This window comes from Gopherus flavomarginatus, chromosome 3 (genome assembly GCF_025201925.1).
Source record: "Gopherus flavomarginatus isolate rGopFla2 chromosome 3, rGopFla2.mat.asm, whole genome shotgun sequence".
NCBI classification, from domain to species: Eukaryota; Metazoa; Chordata; order Testudines; family Testudinidae; genus Gopherus; species Gopherus flavomarginatus.
Window position 1 is genome coordinate 104,170,992 of NC_066619.1, and position 21,251 is coordinate 104,192,242.

Here is a 21,251-nt window from a genome sequence, read left to right on the forward strand (position 1 = left end):
TGAATTTCTCAAGTTTTGCAACTACTGTATACATATAAATCCATTTTAAGGAGAACAACTTCATGTAAATCCTTCATTTTTAAAAGTGATAAAAATACAAAAGTAAAATTATTTAGGGCAGAAAGGGAATTTGTTAATTATATATTACAGCAGTTCTTCATTAGTGTCGATTTTTTGACAGTTGGCTCAGCCAGGTTGGTTACGGACCCTGTGTCTTCATTGTCACTTCTTTTTCGCACTTCACTGTAAGATAGCAATGAAATAAATTTCATTCACCAAACTGTATCTTGGTATTTCTACTCAAAATATCAACAAAGTCCTGTGGCACCTTACAGACTAACAGATGTATTGGAGCATAAGCTTTCGTGGGTGAATACCCACTTCGTCAGAGGCATGTAATGGAAATTTCCAGAGGCAGGTATAAATATGCAGGCAAGAATCAGTCTAGAGATAACGAGATTAGTTCAATCAGGGAGGATGAGGCCCTCTTCTAGAAGTTGAGGTGTGAACACCAAGGGAGGAGAAACTGCTTTTAGTCAACTACAAAAGCTGTTTTTCCTTAGCCAACTACAAAAGCACTTTCTACTCCCTTGGTGTTCACACCTCAACTGCTAGAAGAGGGCCTCATCGTCCCTGATTGAACTAATCTCGTTATCTCTAGACTGATTCTTGCCCGCATATTTATACCTGCCTCTGGAAATTTCCATTACATGCCTCTGATTAAGTGGGTATTCACCCACGAAAGCTTATGCTCCAATACATCTGTTAGTCTAGAAGGTGCCATAGGACTCTTTGTTGCTTTTTACAGATCCAGACTATCATGACTACCCCTTTGATACTACTCAAAATATGTTACACAGAGCAATAAAAAGGAATGCACTGCCCACTGTCAGCCACTGCTTTATAACGTAAATTCACAAACTGTCTAAAAGGATAAATGTTTTTAGTTTATGAAATCAATGAAAGGATTGGGACTGAGTGACATTCCCTATAGTTTCTGCTTTGGAATGGCAGCAATAATTCTATACAAAGTGCTCTGCGAAAGTGCAAAATTAGCAGAAGGAATAAGCATAGTTGTTATGTGAAAACTATTATATAACTCCAATTTGAGGTCTAGACAATTAGTCATGTTTTCCATTCCTTTTTAGCCCATTTTTCTTTTAATTTATTTCCTCATATCCCAGAAAAGGAAAGCAAAGGGCCCTAGATATTCATATACTAAAGTAAGAAACTATTATACAATTATAAATCTATTCTGAGAAATAGTGCATATCGTTAGCCACTTTGTTACAAAGATGCTTGTAACTGATTTATCTGTACATGTGATTTTCAATTTTGTACCAGTATTATAAATGTGTCTTGTAAAGTCCCAATTCTCAGATCGAGTAGTTCCACTGAAACCAGTTACTGACATCAATATTGTACTACTTAAAATGAGTAACAGTGGCAGAATCAAATCCTAAATACAGGTAACATGGGTCTGGAAGTCTAACTTTCCCATGAAATGTTAAGTTAAAGATGTTACTTCCAGGAAATGAGAAATATTAATCCCCGAGTATAACCATCCATCTCAAACCAAACTGTTGGACAGCGTCTGGTGCATCTGCCATTGCTCTCAAATATAGCAAATATTAACAGATCCCTCAGAAATGAACTTTCACTAAGCCAGTGAACAGACTGGTTCAAATCATATATTCAAGGTATTGTAAAGGGGATAGGCAAGATGGGAAGAGCAGTTTGTCCCTTCACAAAATTGAACTATTATAATCATTGAACTATTGTAATCAAATATTGCCTTTAACATGTTTTTTCACCTGTTATTTAACATTATGTAACTGTGCTGTAGAAATTTCTAACAGCACAATGCACTGTTGCATTCATAGTCAGGTGCCTGGAAATGAGTCACACAAGTTAACAATTAACTTTGTATTGACATTTGAATATAAATGAATGACTATACTTCTGCTACACCTGTTCTCACTGGAAGTATAGGTATTTTTCCATTTTCTGACTGAACAGATAGCATTACTTCTTTCCAATAATCCAATTTTTTATTCAAGCTATTACTGTTAAAAATACTGTAGCATGGAATAGCCAAATATTGACCTTTCAAGTCAAAAGATTTGATTCTCATATCAAGCTACAGAATAAAAACAAATAAATATGACGAGCAATTGACTCCAGTTTGGAGCTCCATGTATTAAATGTAATACATATTGCTGATCCTTTAAAAATTATATATACACCAGTAATCATAATTAATACTAGTTTGGAAACTGTAGAAAAATTGCAGTGTTTTGGTCAGAATTTATAAAGTACGTGCAAGCTTTGCTAGATGAGATTTCTTTTTATTTAATCCAGATGTCTGAATTTTAAATAGTTTAGAAAAAAGTTACATTCAGTAGAGATCAAGGAAAATGTATGTGATTTGTCTGTAGCAAAATCATATATGATACAAAACCAAACGTGTCTTCAGTGTATGAAAAGATTAAAAGAATAAATGCATGTATCTCATTAGAAGGTATAATTTATCAATCAGACATTTTAAAAATGGGATCCATATTTGAGCTCCACTTTAACATAATTTTGTCTGCATATATGTTAATATTCTTTTAGTGTTTGTGGTGTAGATTCTTTAGTCATTTGTTTGATTCACTTATTCAACTATGAATCCTGTTTTATGTTTATTTTTAAAGGATTTACAAAGGCACATATATTTTATTTACAGAGTCCTGTTTTGATCTTAGCTGATTCCAGTACAACAATTTTCAATGTTAAGTATCTATATTCAACAGAGATATATTTATATACATATACACATAATTTAAATGTTTAGAATATAGATATTTAACACTGAAAATTGTTGTACTAGGATCAGCTAAGATAAAAATGAACTCTATAAAATAAAATATATGCCATGTAAAACCTTAAGAAGAAGCCTGTTTTACATTTATTTATAAAGTAAATATAATATATTAACCAACAAAGCTAATATTTGATATTAGAAACATGACTACATACCGAGCAAGATGAAGAACTGCTTCTACAATATTAGATCCATCTTTAGCACTTGTTTCACAAAAGAGTGCATTATAAGTCTGTGAGAAGAAAATAAAAGGATCAGCTACATTGTCTATTGTACAGTTATGTCTAAATGTTTACTCCAAATGATTTCCTTGGAAAGTTTAAGAACTACTGAAGAGCAGATTTAACAAATTAAAGTGAACAGGATGTTTTGGTCCTCTTAATACTTTGTAGATGTTAGTTTTAATACTACAGAAATAAAGTACCAGTAAGTTGTTTTCAGTTTTATAGCTTTTTAAACTTAAGAGTGTTTAAGATATGTAACTGATTTAGGAACAAATCCCAGTCCCAAGGTCTGGCCTGAATAATCTTGACTGCGAGGCTGTAAACCAGCAGCAGAAGCTTTGAAGCTGTTACTGGAGCTTACCCTCTACTTACCATATTTCCAGAACCCCTGACACTTGGTATTTAACTACCAAGCTACATTAGCATCCACAGCTCTAGGCCCACACACCTTTGCACAGAGAATGACCACTGCTTCTGCACTGTCACAGATCTACCAACAGAGCAAACTCTTGCTCCACTGCTGGCTAACCAAAAACCCCTGCCCCCGGTGGTGTGGGGAATCCCATAAAAAGCAGCTCCACAGCAACCAGGATGTGCAGATCCACTGTTCAAGTTCCTGGAATCTTGTTTAAGTTTTCCTATGCAACAAATCACACCAAAACTGCTGCAGTCCTGGCTAGAGTGGTACCGAATTACTTAGGCCTAGATCCTTGAAAGTATTTAGTTGCCCACATTCTACTGATTTCAAGGAGAGGTAGGCAGCTAAAACCTTTGATAATCTGGGCTTCAGAAACCAAAATACTTCAACTTCAGAACATCTATGGGTACAAGAGAAGCAGAAGCTAGTTTCCTCACATCCTCTCAGTTAGGGCCAGCTCCAGCGTTTTTGCTGCCTCAAGTGGCAAAAAAAATGTGGAACTTTGGCCGCTGCTCTACTGCCGAAGAATGAAGTGGAGGCAGCAATTCGGCAGCAGGTCCTTCCCTCCGAGAAGGACTGAGGGACATGCCGCCAAATTGCCGCCGAAGAGACAGACGTGCCGCCCCAAGCACCTGCTTGCTGTGCTGGTGCCTGGAACCGGCCCTGCTCTCAGTCATGTGCCCACACTTGTAGTAGAGTACAAACATGAACTCATGCTCAGTGAGCAAGATAAGTCTCATACTTAGGGTGACCAGATATCCTGATTTTGTAGGGTCAGTCCCGATATTCGGGGCTTTGTCTTATGTAGGCGCCCACTGCCCCCCACCCACCCCGTCTTGATTTTTCAAAATTGCTATCTGGTCATCCTATTCAGACTCATGAATTTCTTGACCACCTTTCTGAGAATGTCAAGAATGTGCCAATTTGTGATGACGACTCTGGACTGAGACAGCTAACTCATTCATAGAGACTAGCAAATAACCATTATTTGGTGACATTTTTCAACCCGATCAAGTATGCATTACCCATCCAAGGACAAATTCCATCTTGGTGATTATACAGTAAAAGACTCTTTGCCTCACAATTATTTTGTGAATTATCCAGACCTCATCTTAAAGTTTTTAAGAGGAGTTGAATTTGAAACAATTAGATATAGGTCTTACCATGGCCAATTTTTCTCCATAGTTGATTGATACACATTTTTGTCCTTGTTCTGAAACTGTTTGGCGAAGATCTGCCTTGTTACCCACCATCATGATTGGAATATTCTCGTGAGTTGCATCCTACAATAAATATATTGTTTATTTACCTTTGGAAAATTCTGAATACAAAAAAGGTCAAATATATCAGCAGGTTATTGGAGCCCACATCAGATTAATTACTTCACCACCAAAACATCTAAAACCAATGCAATATTAACGCAAGAAATTATAGGAAAAATATGTTGAACACCAGTCATGTTGAACACTTTGCAGATAAAACAATGTATATCTTAAAATAGCCATCTTAATAGTGAACCTACCAGGAGTGAATGCATTTCCAACAAGAACTGTATTTGCTAGATAACTCTTATGGAAGCACTCTGTCCATTATGGCTCAACATGGACACATTAGAATTGGAAAAGGTATAGATAAGATAAGGACAACAAAAATTATTAGGAACACAGAACAGCTTCCATCTGAGGAGAGATTAAAAAGACAGGGACTGGTCATTTTAGAAAAGATAAGACTAAGTCGGGGATATGATAAAGGTCTATAAAATTATGAATGGTGTGGAAAAAAATAAATAAGGAAGTGTTATTTACCCCTTTGCATAACATCAGAACTAGGGGTCACCTGATAAAATTAATTGGCAGTGGATTTAAAACCAACATAGAAAGAAACAATTTCTTCACATAGCGCAGCGTCTACCTGTGGAACTCATTGCTATGGGATGTTGTGAAGGCCAAAAGTTTAACTGCGTTCAAAAAATAGATAATTACATAGCTGACAGGTCCATCAATGGCTATCAGCAAAGATGGTCAGGAAAGTAACCCCATGCTCCAAGTGTCCCTCAATCTCCAACTTCCAGAAGCTGGGACCGCACAACGGGATGGATCACAAGAAATTGCCCTGTTCTGTTCATTGCCTCTGAAGCATCAGGTACTGGCAACTGTCAGAAGACAGGACACAGGGCTAGATAGGCAATTGGTCTGACACATTATGTCCATTCTTATGTTATTTTGTATGACACAATTACCCCTAGAAACAGGGGCTAATACAATTTCCATGGTAAAGAAAGCATTCTTTCTAAGTGGCAAATGAAATTTTATTCTAATCACCTTCCTTTCTATTAAACACCTTTGGACAAAGGAGGGAAGCCCTTTTTATTAATGCAAATTAGTATTCAGGTAACACAAAAGGGTAATAATAAGATAAAGCTACAGGGGAAAACACTGCTGTGGATAATAGGAAAGATGGTGGTTGTACAGGAAGAAACACTGTACTGTGGCAGAGACCACAAGGAAAATTGAGCCTGTTCCCATAAAGTATTTGAAATGGGTGAGTATTACATTTTCAGATCAAAGGGAAGTGAGATATTCAGACAAGATGGGGGAGAACAACATGAAATGGTTGATTACATGGTATTTTGTGATACCAAACACCACATTTCATCAACTTTAATGAGAGCAGAGAAGCTTGTGTCAGGATTTAGTTTAATCTCTTGTATTCTGACAGCAGTGCATCTAACTTGCATTACTAGTGGAAACTGCATGTTGGCCAATTCTGCAACGCAAACACCTTAATGCAGATTTAAAAACAAATAAAACAAGTATCCCTAAAAGGACTCTATGGTTCTGACTCATACCAGAGTTCTCCCAATGGAAATGCCCATTTCCTAATAAAAAAATATTAAAATGACTACATAGTAAGTGTACTTTGCAAATTTCACACAGTTAAGTTCTTACCTCAATCATATCCACCCATTCTCGTACATTAAGAAAACTCTTTTCACACGTCACATCATACAACAGTAACACACCATCTGCTCTTCTGAAATACGACTTGGCAATACTTCGAAATCTTTTAGAAAAAAAATGATGTTTGAAACATTTTAAACACAGATTAAATATTACTATAATTAATAGTGAATCATTATTGTATTAGCTTAGTCTGTTTAATACATGTCTCCCCAAAAGCCTTCTTAAGAAAAATGTGACAAACTTGCATATATTACTGAATTCATATAAAGTTTTTTCCAAATTATTTATGAACTTCTATAAACACTCCATTAAAACCGGCAGTATCCTATACTGCAGTCAGACAACACTTTGCAGTAAACAGAAATGTACATGAAGGACATCGTCTTCACACTGGAGTTTTGATGATATGGTAGCATGTTTATATTCCTGTCTGAGAGGCAAAGTTCATAAACACAATGGGCCAAATTCATTTCTAGTATAACATCTCTGAAGTCAATAAAATGGGTGTGGAATACGAAATCAATGGATTTACAACAGGGATGAGTCCCTCAATTATAGAGGGCTTTTTTTTCTGTAAACGTACTGTGGCCTATTCCAAAACTAAGATGACTGACAAGACATTATATTGCACATTTGAGATCTTCACGTAATGAAGAAGAATGAGTGGGCCAAACATATCTTAACTTCCTATTCCACATAATACACCGACTTCACTCAATGCAAAAGTAGATAGCATGCCCAATACAAATTCTACTGAAGTGAATGGAAAGATTATAACTGACTTCAGTGGAATTAGCTCAAGCACCTTAATATACATACAATTGTGACAGCTAAAAAATATTGGCTCTTTGCTGTCCAGGATCTCATGGGATTTTATTGGGTTTATAAAACTACACAGATAGTTTACAGATCTATTTATGAGAATTCAGCAACTTGTGCAAGTTTATCATGCTTCTCTTAAAATATCACAGAAGAGACAATTGGCTGTGCTCAATGGGAATCAAGGTCAAGGACCCAAATAGGAATTTAGGTCATTGAACACCTTGTAAGACTGAGCCTTTACAAAGGTAAAGGTCTGTAACAGCAAAAGTAAGGAAGGGACGGAAAAGTAAAAATAGGAGAAATAATGTGGACAAGAAACTGTTACTATTTTTCTTGCAACTAGGAAAAAAGTCAGATGCTAATACAAATTCTTCACTAAGAAACAAGTCAATTCACATCTACATCCTAGTAATCTGTTGAGCATTACTAACCTCTCCTGTCCTGCTGTGTCCCATAACTGGAGCACTGTAGGTTCTCCATCAACAACAAGCCTTTTCATTTGAAAATCAACTCCTTAAAAAGAAATATAAAGTGTACAAAACTAGTCAGTGGACATAATATTGGCTTTGATTTAAGAAGTACATTACCAACATCATTACAAATGAATAACAGTGTGATATAGTTCAAATAATAGGCTGTAACAGCCATTTCAAATTACAAGTCATTTAGTACATTGTGAGAAAGAGCTCTAGAGTTAAAGCACCCCAAAAAAACACAGTAATCCCCCAGTGTATTATGGTGCATAATCAATTGGTTTTAGGGGGAAAAAAATTAAAACATCCTCTCATGCATTTACTCAGGAGTACTGATGCAAATTTCACATCATAAACAAAAAGCTCCACATATGTTACATTATAAAAGCCTTTTACAGAAGGACAGAAAATATTTTGTATAGTAGATCTTATTCCAAACAAGGAGCAAACAAACAAAAAACCCTCAAATCACAACAAATAAACACACAAGTGATTTGATGGGCAGACAAAAAAATTAAGCTTTGAACTTAATATAACTATAGTAGTTCATGGATGTGATAATATAGATTGGAATGTTGAGACCTCCAAGCTTTTAAAATACCTCCAGTTGCATTTGAATTAGAGCTATTCCAGGCTTTACGAACATTTTGAAGAAGAAAGGATGAAGAGAAAATGATATGAAAAAGGACAGAGAAGGGTTGGGATCCTTAAGTGTCCCCCTTCCGCCTGCCCACTTGCAAGCCTGTTTAGGATTCTGGGAGGGTTTGATATATGTAAAGACCTAGATAATAAGAGGTACTGGTAGAGAGAAAGCAGTTCTGAGTATAAGTATTGTTTGGAGAAAGTAAGTTACTGCACAGTGGGTGTGGCAAGGCTCCATTCTGACCGGACCAATTGGAGATGAGCTGGGAGAAGTGAACTAGCGTATACATTGCCTCCCCTAATACCAAGGATGACACCAGAAGGAGAAAGTTTGCCTGCTGAACCCTCCTAGCATGAGGATTAAAAGGACTAATTAGAGGAAAAGGGTCAGTTGGAGGAGAATCTGGCTGAGGCTCCACTGGTGACCTAAATGAGGATGTACTCCAGATGAAGGACTCCTGGCTTAAGGAGAGAGTTAATAACTTCTGAATTAACTAGAAGGCTGGGGACCCTACTTTAAGGAGAGAGACAGAGTAACTTCTTGAAGTACATTCTGTTCCAGGAGGAGAGCTGGGAGTTCCTGTCTTGAGCAGAGAGACCTGTGTAATTGCCTAAATTACAACCCCACTCCAAGGTGAGAAGCTGGAGACTTCTGACTTGAGGGACAGGAAGTGACAATTTAAAGTTCAACCCCAGTTCCAGAAAGGAGGCTTGGAGACCACCAGAAGAGGAGTAAGAGACTCTTATATGGATCCAGAGTGGGGATAAATTGGGGAAATTAACAAAGCAAATTATTCTTTGTAGAAAGTCTTAATAAATCAGACCCCAGGAAGAGGGTACATGGTTTTGAACCAACCTAATTTGCTGAAAGAATCCCAGGGGCCCTGAGCGCAGTGCAACTGCAGGGCCATGAGGGGCCACAAGGGGTGTGCTGGGGAGTGCCAATCATAGCAGGAAAAAGATAATAATGGAAAATTGAAAGAGGATTTTTTTTTTAAAGTAGGTTCAAGGATCCTGATACTGCAGCCCCTTCACACAGATTTTAATGGGTGTCTTTGTGCAAAGGATGTTTATAAAACATGGAGCATATTCCTGAAGATAAACACAACCATTTAGTTTCCCCAACGTAATACACATTTAGGCACCCATATGCTTTAGATCTCAAATCCTTACCCAGAGTTGCACTGGTGTTTCCTCGAAATTCATTTTTGCAAAGTCTCATAAGGAAACTGGATTTCCCTACTGCTGCATCTCCAGCAAGAACGATCTTGTAAGCCTTCTCTGAATTAGGGTACTTCAGGTTATAGTCTATTGTGTCTGTCTAAACGCAAAAAGAGCCCACCAAATCCATATTAAAAATGAGAAAAAAATTGCAGTATAGTTAAGTATGTCAAACTAAAATATAAAATTGCTCTGGACTGGTTACCTGTGGCGAGAGGGCAGGGAGACACCTCCTTGTTGAAGCACTAGAGCTGCTTCGACTGACTGGTTGGGAGGATTTCCAGTCTTCTGCTGTACTGCTGTTGTCAGGGCTATAAGCCTCTTCATCTCTGATCTCCGGAACCTGCAAGTATCAGCAAATTTTACTATTTTTGTAATATCTCAAATCAGAAAAAAAATAGTGCTTTGCAGTGTTATGTATCTTGGATTTTTTCCCCTCAAAACAAATGTCTCTCTCTACTTTAGTGTTCTCAAAACCAATCAGTGCCAAATACCCAGTACTCATAAACAACCCTATAACATCAATCTGGTTTCCAGATGTAATAGGAATAAAAGATTTCAGCAAGGTAATTTTCAGATTCAAAAGGATTACAATAAACAGTGAGAAAAATTACTTCAAAAGTTATGAAAGAAATACTTAAATTAAGAAGCTGGTGGCTCAAACTCACCGCAGTTGACAAAGTCACCGCAGTTGACATTAATTGGTACCCTTAGCAGCATTCTCAACACAAAGATCAGGGACTGAAAAGTCAGGGAGACTGAGCTGCTTAGGAGCCAGAAGGCCAGTATTCTATACCCAGCGTTGTCACGGCCTGACAGTAAGTCACTACATCTATCTCCATTTCAGTTTCCTCTTAGTCAAATGAAGACAACAGTGCTTTCCTATGCTGTAAAGTTTTTGAGATCTCTGCATGTAAAATGTTCTAAGTATTAATAAATACTATTATTATTCTCTTTTCACATCACTGCCAAGGCACATCGGGAGGCTGTGGGTGATGTACTACCTCTTTGTATCTCTTCTGTTGATAAGAGGAGGACTTTAATCTTCAGGGCTAACAATTTATCAACTTTCACAAATATTAAATTCACTTTTACAAACTTATGAAAAGTTATAGCCTCATAAACGGATCTATAAAACCAGTTAAAATGGGACTGTTTTTAAACCACAGAGTGTTCCCTTAAACATCCACAAAAGTATCCTATTAATTCTGTTTTAATGCTTATAACCCAGGTAAAGACAATTTAGGTTCCCCGACTTATGTGAAAAAGATAGATTTCACTTTACAAACAAACAAGGAGCTAATTTTGCCTCCAAACAAAGGTGTCTCTTAGCAATGCAATAAGACTGGAGCTTACATCTGTATCAGAAGCATCACCACCAGAACTGTCCTGCATACAGTGTGGCCTTTGAAAGCTTCTTTGATGTCTCCATTCCACTTCTGAATCATATTCGTTTGAGTCTCTCAAGGTAGACAAACCACTGTCAAAGCAGCTTTCAGACAAGCTATCAGCATCACAGTTTATCCTTTGCAGAGGGTCACAAAGGGCTAAACACTCATCTTCATCCACAAAGGAAGAACGAGATGATCTGGTGACAAAAGTAGAGGGTAAATAGGCTTTTTACAGGATCTGATTCCCCAACAAAATAAGACATTTCACGTACACATTTTATTGCCCTTTATGAAAGAAGGATCTCTCTTTTTTTAAATCTCCAATAAATGAATTCCTTAATTTAGATCCTTAGCAGTGAGCACCCAAACAGTTCATCTAACATGCCATGGTGAGGATGTTGTATTTATCCACAGTCTGGCATTCTTATTCTTAATCCAAAAGGAAATGGTTGTTAAAAAAAAATAGAACATTGTACCATGAACATATTAAAAACAGGGCAGTAGAGATATTAGTCCATCCCAGGACCTGGAAAATGGTCTCAATATACTGAACCTGAATATAAATGGATGTATCCAGGTTTTATTCATAATTTATTGTCCTGCAAATACCTGTAACTGTGAAAAAGGAGCAGCAGAAATCACAAGCGCAGCAACAGTTGAAGAAGCAACGCAGAAATGTGTTCGGTTCCAGTTTTAGATGTCCCATACAACATCTTTTGCATAACAACCAGAAACAATTGGTTTCTCGTAATGGGTTTGACTATCGCCTCCTCTCCAAGACAATGTTCCCCTTTGATTCTCTTTTCTTTTCCAAGACTATTTTTGTTTTGCTTTGGGTGCCATGACATACAATAGGATACTCAAATGGCAGCAGTGTCTTTCCTTTTTAAGTTAATTTGTACAAAAAGGGGAAAGGAAAAGAGAGAGAAATGGAGAGAGACAAAGAGGACAGCTTTCAAAAAAGGTATTATGGTCTCCAGCCCCTATCTGCAGCAAGCAGGGACAGGAGCAAAAAAAAAAAAACAAAAAACAAAACAAAACAAAACAAAACAACAACAACGTAAAGTGGGGTGGGAAATGCCTGAAAGTAGTGGAGTTAACTTTGCTCTATCTTATAGGAGTAGAGATGCAGGACATCACAGTCACAGCTAATATAGCCAATGGCAGCATTGTTCCTTGTAGAGTTTAGTGCTCAGATCACTTGGTAACAAGTGTGCAGCATGGAGGTATAGCCTTCTGTGGGGCTGTAGTTTCTATTCATTGGGATTCACAGGGTTGCTTACTCCCTTATAATTTCTATCAACTACCGGTCAGCAAGGGCAATTACAGGGACCATTTTCTGTTGCAACAACTTCAGAACTGTCTATTTCCATGCTCCCAGGGTAATGCGTTCTCATTCAAATACTCATGATCTTGGTTTTAGAACACCACAGTAGTACTGTAATACTATTTGTAGTCATACATGTAGCTTATAGAAAATCACTGATATGAGAACAAAGGGTGCACACTGTAGCAAAGTTAAGAGCATTAAGAATAACCTCAAACAAAAGGACAACATTAGTCAATTTTTAAAATCACTAAAGCATGTAATCAGTGTTGGGAATTCTATATGTGCTTAAGGCAACATAATATAAGTGAGGTTATCTGACCAGAGAAAAGAAAAATATATTTACTATTAAAAATGTCTTAAAAGCAAGGTTAGAATCCAAACCAGCACCCTTCTGTTTCTTGTCTGATACAAAGTGTTGAAAATGGACAGGCATTTTGAGAGCAGAACTTAATTTCTCTCTAAATACTGCTAAGCCATACCAGCCAGGAATGAGGTTTACCCCTGGCATATGTACTTCTGAAGAAGTCAATTTTTTCACTTCAGGTTGGAATACACTAGATTGCACAGAATAGCAGGTTGCTTTTTTAAATGCTCTCAGAGAAGGATATCCCTCAGGCCTGTTAAATAGACTTCTTCCTTCCTTCCTTCACCTCAGAACATTACTTCTTTTAATGTGCAACATAGTAAGGGACATCTCCTTTCAAAATATACAGAGGATCTAACAAGAGGGAATCTATTTTATCTGCATTCAGTAGAAAGATAGTTTGTTGCAATCAGAATTTTATAGCCTGCAAACAAGTCTCCAACATGGAGACAGCAGATTCAATAATAGTATTCAATTAATGATATATTTGGATATCATTAGTGTAAAGTGAAAGCTAATTTAATGTTTACAAACGATTGTCAACCCACTTCCAAAATATATATGTTAACCATATAAAGGCCCTAGTATAGATCTATATGCTGTTTGAAGTAATACCAAAGAAAAAAATGAGACAAAAATCTGTCATTTAAGAGAATGTGTCAAGCCAGTAAAATTATATGACCTACTGCAATTAGAGCCTGATCGAAAGCCCAGTGAGGTCAATGGGAGTCTTTCCATTGACTTCAGTGGATTTTGGATCCAGAACTTATATCCAATATAACAAAGCAGATAGTTAGTTGCCTTGACCATTTAATAGTTAGCTCAAGAATTTTTGAAGCTGAAAAATTAATTAAATGGTCTTATGCTGTCTATACAGTCTATTCTGCAAAATACTGAGGAAAAATACTGAGCACACTCATTTACCTGAGATTTCACTGAGAGATGAGGATGTTTAACCCTTTGAAGAATCAGACCCTCATACACTAATAGAAGTTAACTTATTACACAGGGGACACCAGCTATACAGGTTAAAGATCTTGAAAAACCAGAGCTTTCTCTTTTAAGTACTGAAGGGACCATTTAAGCATGGTCCCTATTAGAATCTTGTTTTGTAAGGCTTGATCCTGCTGAGAGGACAAAAATTGAATTCTGCTTGAACTTCTTGAGTTGGAACTAAAAGAAGATAGAACAGGCTGCTTAACTCTGTCATTTTCTACTAAGCATTTGGCTGTCTTAAGACATGTATAATGGTCCATCGTTATGCTATAATTTAAGTAAAAATGTACCAGTCCTACCTGTCATATCGTGGATTTTGAGGAGACTGGCCACCATTATATTTGGGGCTGCTTCTAGTAATTGTATTTCCCGGGGAGATGTTTGTTAGACGCTGTAATAGACATGTGTAGAAAGGTCTATAAGTATCTTATTGTACAAGTGGGACTACAACCATCACAGCTAACGCTGCTGTATGTTATGATGTAAATCCAACTTTTTCTTTTCCTTATCCTTTACAGGACTGGATGTCAACATGTATATATGTCCAACATGTAACATTCAAATATGTAATGTTAGGATGACATTATAGACCCCAACTTCTGGAGTTAATCAACCGCCAAGCAGCAATGAGATTTCCGAGAGTGAAGTGGCTGGTCTGTATAACAGTGTCATTTGAGTAAGAGACCTCATTCCATGAACTATAATACAGTCTTTTAGAAACGCAGTATTTTGGGGAAAGACCTAAGATTTCTTTCTCATTTTGGTATAACCACCAGTTAGAATTATGTAGGTGGTCAAGATAGAGAGAGCGAAAGATCCAATGTGATTCAAATACCCTCAGGTCATAGACATTCAGGCTGCTGGAAGACATCATACCAAATTTTAAAGTCTCATTATCTATTTTACCAAAATGTGTTCACCTTTCCAGCCAGGGTGCAGCTGTGATGGGGCTAGAAACAGTGGGCTGGAGGGATAGAATGGAGTTCCCGGGTGGGAGCAGCTGAGACTGTTCCACAGACCCCCTCTCTTTTCCTCTCTCACCCTTTCCCATTTGCTTTCAGCATACAAGGGTTGCTTTTCTCTTCCTTGTGCTGCAGGGTGTATGAGGGAGCGGGATCACATGGTACATTTGAGCCTGGACTCACGGAGCCTGGCCCACCTACCACTGCTCTCACTGGGTGGTGGGAATGACGCTCATCCCATCTGGTGGGGGAGAAGGGAGGAGGGTTAATACAGTTTGCTACCTAGGCAGGGTAGCCATTGTGGGCTTCCTGTTTCAGCCTCACCCTTCCCAACCCATCTAGTTGCTGGATCTCTGCTAATGCCAGGAGCTTGGCTGACAACCAGTTTTAGGGTCTGGAAGGGATTTTTCCTATATGGAAAAACTGGCAAACTGCTGGGTGTTTTTTACACCCAGCATCAGAATGTTTGATTGAGGGGTGGGGGAAGGTTACATTACAACTGTTGCAATACTGGATGGTACCAGTGCAGTTGGTGGGTTAGGAGTCCAGAAGAGGTCCCTGTAGCTCAGTGGACTGCATAGGCATATCTCCTCAGAGCACAGTGAGGGAGTTGCCTCTATATCTCAGCATGCACCTCCTTTCATCTTATCTTGCCTGCCTCCAATGTGGAGGAGGGCAGCTCTTTGGGACTCTAGTTTCCAATCAAGGTCTCTTGGCAGGCCTGAGGGTATAGAGAGGGCCTGGCCTTCACAATCATCCTCACGTTTATAGTCCATTTGGACTATTGGGGCCAGCTGACATTCCCATGAGAAAAACCCCGCAGGGTAGTTTGTGGGGAGCTACTCCAGCTAGGTAAGAGTTTTAAATGAATAAAATTGTGGCCGCTACATTTAACCGTACTATGTCTTGCTGCTTCTATGTCCTAATCAAACCAGACTTCTCTCAGGGTTTGTTTACACTTGGAGCTGGAGGTGCAATTCCCAGCTCAAGGAGACATGTCCACAGTAGCTTGATCAGAGCTACCGTGTTAAAAATAGAGTAGCTGCAGTGACACAAGCGGCGTGAGAGGCTAGCTACCTTAAGCTCATTCCTAGCTTCTTGGACAGGTACATACTTCAGGCCACTAACTCCTCACACTGCCACAGCTACACTCTATTTTTAGCACACTGGTTCAATCACAGCTCACATGGTTATGTCTCCTTAAGTTGGAATTTACACCCTCCAGCTCGAAGAGTAGACATACCTTCCTTCAAATTACAGCGAACAGGGAGAATCCAGAGCACAGGAAGTATGAGTGGCCTCTTAGAGGTGGGCCAGTGGAACCCATTGAAAGTGAACCTAGTTACAGCGAAACTCTTGTGTGTCAGTTAAATACAATGAAAGTTCTGAACTCTGTCAATGTATTTAAATGGCAGATTGCAATTCAGATTACAGTGAATCTCTGCTGAGACTTAAGTTGTTTTATGCAAAAGTGTCTCTTCAGTATTTGAGGGTTCCAATGTAAATATATTAATTTCAGGATGAAGGAAAGGATGTTTTCATCTCTTGAGGGGGTGTGTGTGTGTGTAACCCCAATATTTAATAGGAATTACGTACACACATAGACAATAGACAACTTCAGAATGTAGTAACACTGCACCAAAATCTGTACTCTGTTACATGAGTGTAAACCCAGAATGACTCTATTGAAGTCAGAGGAGTTTTCTCAGCTTACCCTGGTGTAAGAGACAGCAGAATATGGCCAATTATATAAAACATATTTGTATAATTTATAATTTTATATTACATACCGGTGATCTGTTGCATTTGCTTAAACTGTTTTCTAGTGCACTCCTTAAACCATCATTGCTGTCATGTAGTTTTCTGTTAGCTGATCTATAAGATGAAACAGGTAACAAAATTAAAGTTTTCTTGCAAAACTTCCTAATAGGTTAAGTAAAAAAAGGATTATTAGATTTTTACATTACAGGTTACACACTGTCAAATCCAGCAGTTGTGATGGAATTAGAAAGGTTCTTTTTTTCCTTAAATGAACTCTAATAAGAAGGGTGGGCCCAGAGCCGTTATTGTACTCAAAGTGTAATGTTGTGAGCATTTTCCAATGAACTGTCAATTGCGGATGTTTACTCTTAAGTAAACTGTGAACTACGACTGGGCTCACTACAATTGTAGACAGGAGGTCCTTAGTCAGTTGGCCAGAAGACAAGGAGTTATTACCACTTTAAGAGTGCTCTCTGTAACTTGTAGCAGAAGTGGAGGAAGAGGGAAAAGTTTACCTGAACAGAGTGTGAAAGAGCAGGAGGTCGCTGGACCAGGTCAAGAGGGATACTGCCCTTTCAGTTGATCTACAATGGCAGGGGGAAGGACTTGACACCCTGACTCACAATGTGTCAACAAACCAATTAAGGAACAGCAAGGAGAGTCATACTTCTACAAGTGCTTGGAAAGAACGGAATTTGCCCAATTAAAGCAGTACAGATTTGTTTAGTGTAGGTGCCTCTCTTTCTTTAGAGGGAAAGGAGTTAGGGGTACACTGGGGAGTGGGTATATTTTTTGTCCAATATTAAGGAAGGAACTGGTAAATATCTGAGAACCGAGAGTGGGTAGAAGGAGGCAGCCAAGCTAACTGCTGGCACCTCCGTGTGGCGGATGTCCACTGTAGGTACTAACTATGAAAGAGATACAGTTATCAGATCAAATGAACTGGACGAGGATTTAGAAGGAAGCATCCCTTTACTCGTGGTAGTAAAGTTGAGGACATGTATGTTTCCAGAATCAGAGCCTAAGGTTGCAAAGTCAAGACCATTAAATAGGGGCATACCTGAAAGTTAGAAAGTTACATATGAAGAATGTTATCTTGAATTCACAAAAGGAAGATCATAAATGCTATACTTTTCAAAAAATTGAGTAACTGAAAATATTTGGTGGTAGGAGGAGTGGACATAATCTGTGTGATCCTTAAAAGAATTCTGCAAGGTCAATAAGTAGAATACGGGAGATGAGCGACTTCAGCCGAGTTATTTGGATCTCAAAGCCAGAAACTGCTTGTGAATGGTAATGATTTGGGATGAACAGGGGAAGTGCCTAGGTGCCACTGGGATAACTTTAAGGAGAGACTTGGTTCAATTACTCAGAAGAAAACTCGTGAGTATGACAAGGCAACTTGCTGAGGATGTAAAACTACTTAGACTGGATGATCCTTGAAGGCAGCAGTGTGTGTGCGTCCTACAGCGCTAGACACATTGTTGATGCTTTAAAGATAATGATAAAAGAGGGAGTCACAGGAGAGGCAAAGTCAATAAAATAGGAGCCAAGTGATAATATTTAGAATAACACGGATATACAAGGATCTTATTCAGCTTATTATAAAGAAATGAAAGGCAATTAGGCAAAGAACAAAAATCCCACAAAGTATTCAAGACTCAGCAGTCTACCAAATATAGAACTGAAGAAGCTGGCAGTTGTGGTGGATTAATCTTTAATATTTTTGGCTCCCTTAAGTCAATAGGGAGCTCCGGTTATAAATCAGTGGCATGATATGGTCCAGTATTCTTCTGCTCAACAGCATTAAAGAAAAAAAATGCAGACAGAACTGTAGCATACATAAATAGAGACATCAGAGATAGGCTCTCAGAAATAATTTGAGTACTCTATATAAAGGTAATAATGTGTGCAGTTATTTTGTGGTAAAATAAGAATGAAGTAGTCGACCAGTACCAGTCCAAACATACCTGAGCCATTACAATTTAAGATTTGAAGAGCAGAGACAGATTATACTTTCATCTTTTGTGAAAGGACAAGATTATATACGGATCACATGGAGAGATACAAAATTCAGATAGTATTTTTACATTGTGTTTCCAGGTTGCTGCATGTGACACTAAAACTATTCTTAAATAGTCCAGGTAGTAAAGTGAAGTCTACTACAACAGAAACAGTTCAAATTGCAGCTAAAAAAACATTTCCCCTTGATAATATTTTCTTCTTCAATTCCATCAAGATATCCCTACAACTAGAGAAACGTGTTTAGCTGTGCACACTTCAGAATAAAGTTTGTAAATAAAGAACAGGGAATTATTAAAAACGTACTGAAGTATTTCAATTTGTCTTTCCAGGCTTTCTCTGTCTTCAGTGTATTCTCGGACCATTTCCAGGTCTCTGCAAAATATAAAGTTATACTTCTCTACATACACTGTGATAATTACTGATGTGAAAAAAAACAGTATTACTGACGTTTTAAATGTTTCATTAGCTTGTTCTAAATGTAATTCAGCAGGTGGAAACAGAAAGCCAGCACCTTGTGAACAATCAGGGTTCCACTCACGAGGAAATTCCAAGAGGTACAGAAGTTTCAAAACTGGCTAGTATGCATGGACATAGACAACCGGGAACTTGGGTGGTTTTTGCCAGACCCCTCCCGATCCCCCTCACAACCCAGGGATTTCATTAATAATGGAAACACCACGTTTGGAACAGAAGTTCATTTATCTCACTTTATTAAAGGCAGACAAATTTAGTCATAATATCAAACTATTCGTTTAAGCAATAGCCAACAGCTATTATTTTATAATTTTGTAACTCTAGCTTCCCCAAAGATTAAAAATTGTCTATATCCCTGCTATGTGTACAAAATACTTTGAACTCAACAAATATTTTATAAGGGGATTTAGCAAAAGAAATTAATGCTAATTTAACTCCCATGTACTCTAAAGGTTAAAGGACCAATCCTACAATTGACAGCATGCGGGTACATTCATGCTCCCAGGAAGAGCCCCACTACCTTCAATGGGGCTTTGACCACACATAAGAGTGTGCCACAGCACAGACATTTGAATTATTGGGGCTTAAATTACTACTGCTCCAGTTTAAACATGTTGTGGCAGGTGAGGGACAGAAGGGAGTCCCTATTCTCCCATCAGCAGCCAGCCATAATTTAGCTGCAGGTGTTTAGGAATAAAGGAAGTGGTGTTGATGGTCCAATAGGTAAATCATTGAGTGATGTGCTAATGGGTTTATGGATCTTCCTTTTCTGTACTAAGCGTACCCTGACTAAACCTACTGGATAAGTGTAGGAAGACATCATCACCCACCAGCCACTGTGCCTTTCGAAGGCATAACGCCTCTAGCACCGTCACTGGGGCAATATGACTCTTTCCATCTCCAATACTGCTCAGCCTCATGAGAGGTATAATTTACCCCTAACTTTTATTTCTTGTGAAAGGTCTCAAAATACCCAGAGTAGCTTTTGTTTTCATGGTTCACCCTTGATTTGGAAGACTTCCATGGCCTTATTTACCATGACAGACAAGGGTATTTCACTGACATGGAGTTATAAAGAAAGGGCCCAACCCTGTACTTCTTACTCACCAGTGAAGTCAGTGAACCTACTTGCATGAATAAGGGATTCCAGATCAGGCCCAAAATTTGCTCTATCAGAGCCACGATAGCCTACTAAGTAAACAGTAGATATGTGGCAATATATCAGTTTTAACCTATGTACTAGCCAATTATGATCTATTAAAATAATTGTTACCGACTAGATATATAATATATACACAAAACAACTTATTTTCTCCCCAAATAAGAATTTTATAACGTGAAGTATCTTACCTTTCTGAGCTCAAACTTTGATCTGCATAATCACTTTTCAAAGTATCTAATTCACTCTGAAGAAAAGCTATACTTGTCTGTGCTTCTAAAAGATCTTTTTTAAGTTTCTGATTTTCCTAAAGAAAAACAGAAAATGAAGTTTATGCAACAGAGTTGCCTTCACAAAATAATGAAGTGTTGTAATACTAAAATATAAAAGATCAAAATCAAATAAAAAACAGTAACAATATAAAAATCTCGCTAGAGTTAAGAATATAACTGTTAAAAGTACCAGTTATGAAAAGCTAATTTACAAAAGGTAAACCTTTAAGACTGACACTCAAAATCTCTGAAGTAGGCAAAAGCACTTAAAAACATACTTTACTTTAGAAATGTTAATTAACTAACCCAATGGGACTACTCACATGCTTAAAGTTAAGCACATTCCATAGATATCTGAGTGCAGATGCTCTCCATACCATGAGCCATATTGGAGTCATAGTTCTAACACTCAAAAACTCAATTTAATTTCAGATTTTGCAGTTTCTCATACACAAAAATGACACCATCCTATTTCAAGTGATTAATAAATGGTATATATAGAATTCATATCTACTTAAACAGAATTATTTTTTCTTTATCCAAGACTAAGCAATCACCCCACCTTAAATATCTTTACAAGAAAAAAAGGCAGTCTCTTAGCCTCATAATTCTAATACCAGTTCTGAAGTGGGAAAACAAACTGGTACTGAAGAAAGTACAAAGTGCAGGTTGAATCTACATCTTCTGTATGTAAATTATAATCAACTCTTACCCACGACAATTCGTGTATTCTTTTTTTTAATTCAGCCAAATCTTCTCTGTGATTTATGGTCTTGGACTGTTCTTCCAGCTGAAAGAGCAAATAAAATGTGCAAATTTTAAAAACACATGCTTGACTGATCCAAAGCCCACTTAAGTCAATGAAAGTCATCTGGATAAAGGGCTATA

General features: G+C 37.8%; 1 protein-coding gene across 1 annotated transcript in view; it reads right to left on the minus strand.

Moving 5' to 3' along the window:
• Positions 1–6: 6 nt before the first annotated feature.
• RASEF (RAS and EF-hand domain containing) overlaps positions 7–21,251 on the minus strand; it is a 47,397-nt gene continuing 26,152 nt past the window's right edge. Inside the window, exons 5-17 of the mRNA XM_050944167.1 lie at positions 21,076–21,153; positions 20,283–20,398; positions 18,762–18,830; positions 16,463–16,547; positions 14,010–14,101; positions 10,986–11,217; positions 9,835–9,972; positions 9,582–9,729; positions 7,725–7,806; positions 6,457–6,571; positions 4,672–4,791; positions 3,022–3,098; positions 7–243 (exon numbers count right to left, since the gene is read on the minus strand). Of these exons, the coding sequence (XP_050800124.1) occupies positions 138–243; positions 3,022–3,098; positions 4,672–4,791; positions 6,457–6,571; positions 7,725–7,806; positions 9,582–9,729; positions 9,835–9,972; positions 10,986–11,217; positions 14,010–14,101; positions 16,463–16,547; positions 18,762–18,830; positions 20,283–20,398; positions 21,076–21,153 (1,458 nt within the window). The 3' untranslated portion in view covers positions 7–137. The remainder of the gene's footprint in view (positions 244–3,021; positions 3,099–4,671; positions 4,792–6,456; positions 6,572–7,724; positions 7,807–9,581; positions 9,730–9,834; positions 9,973–10,985; positions 11,218–14,009; positions 14,102–16,462; positions 16,548–18,761; positions 18,831–20,282; positions 20,399–21,075; positions 21,154–21,251) is intronic.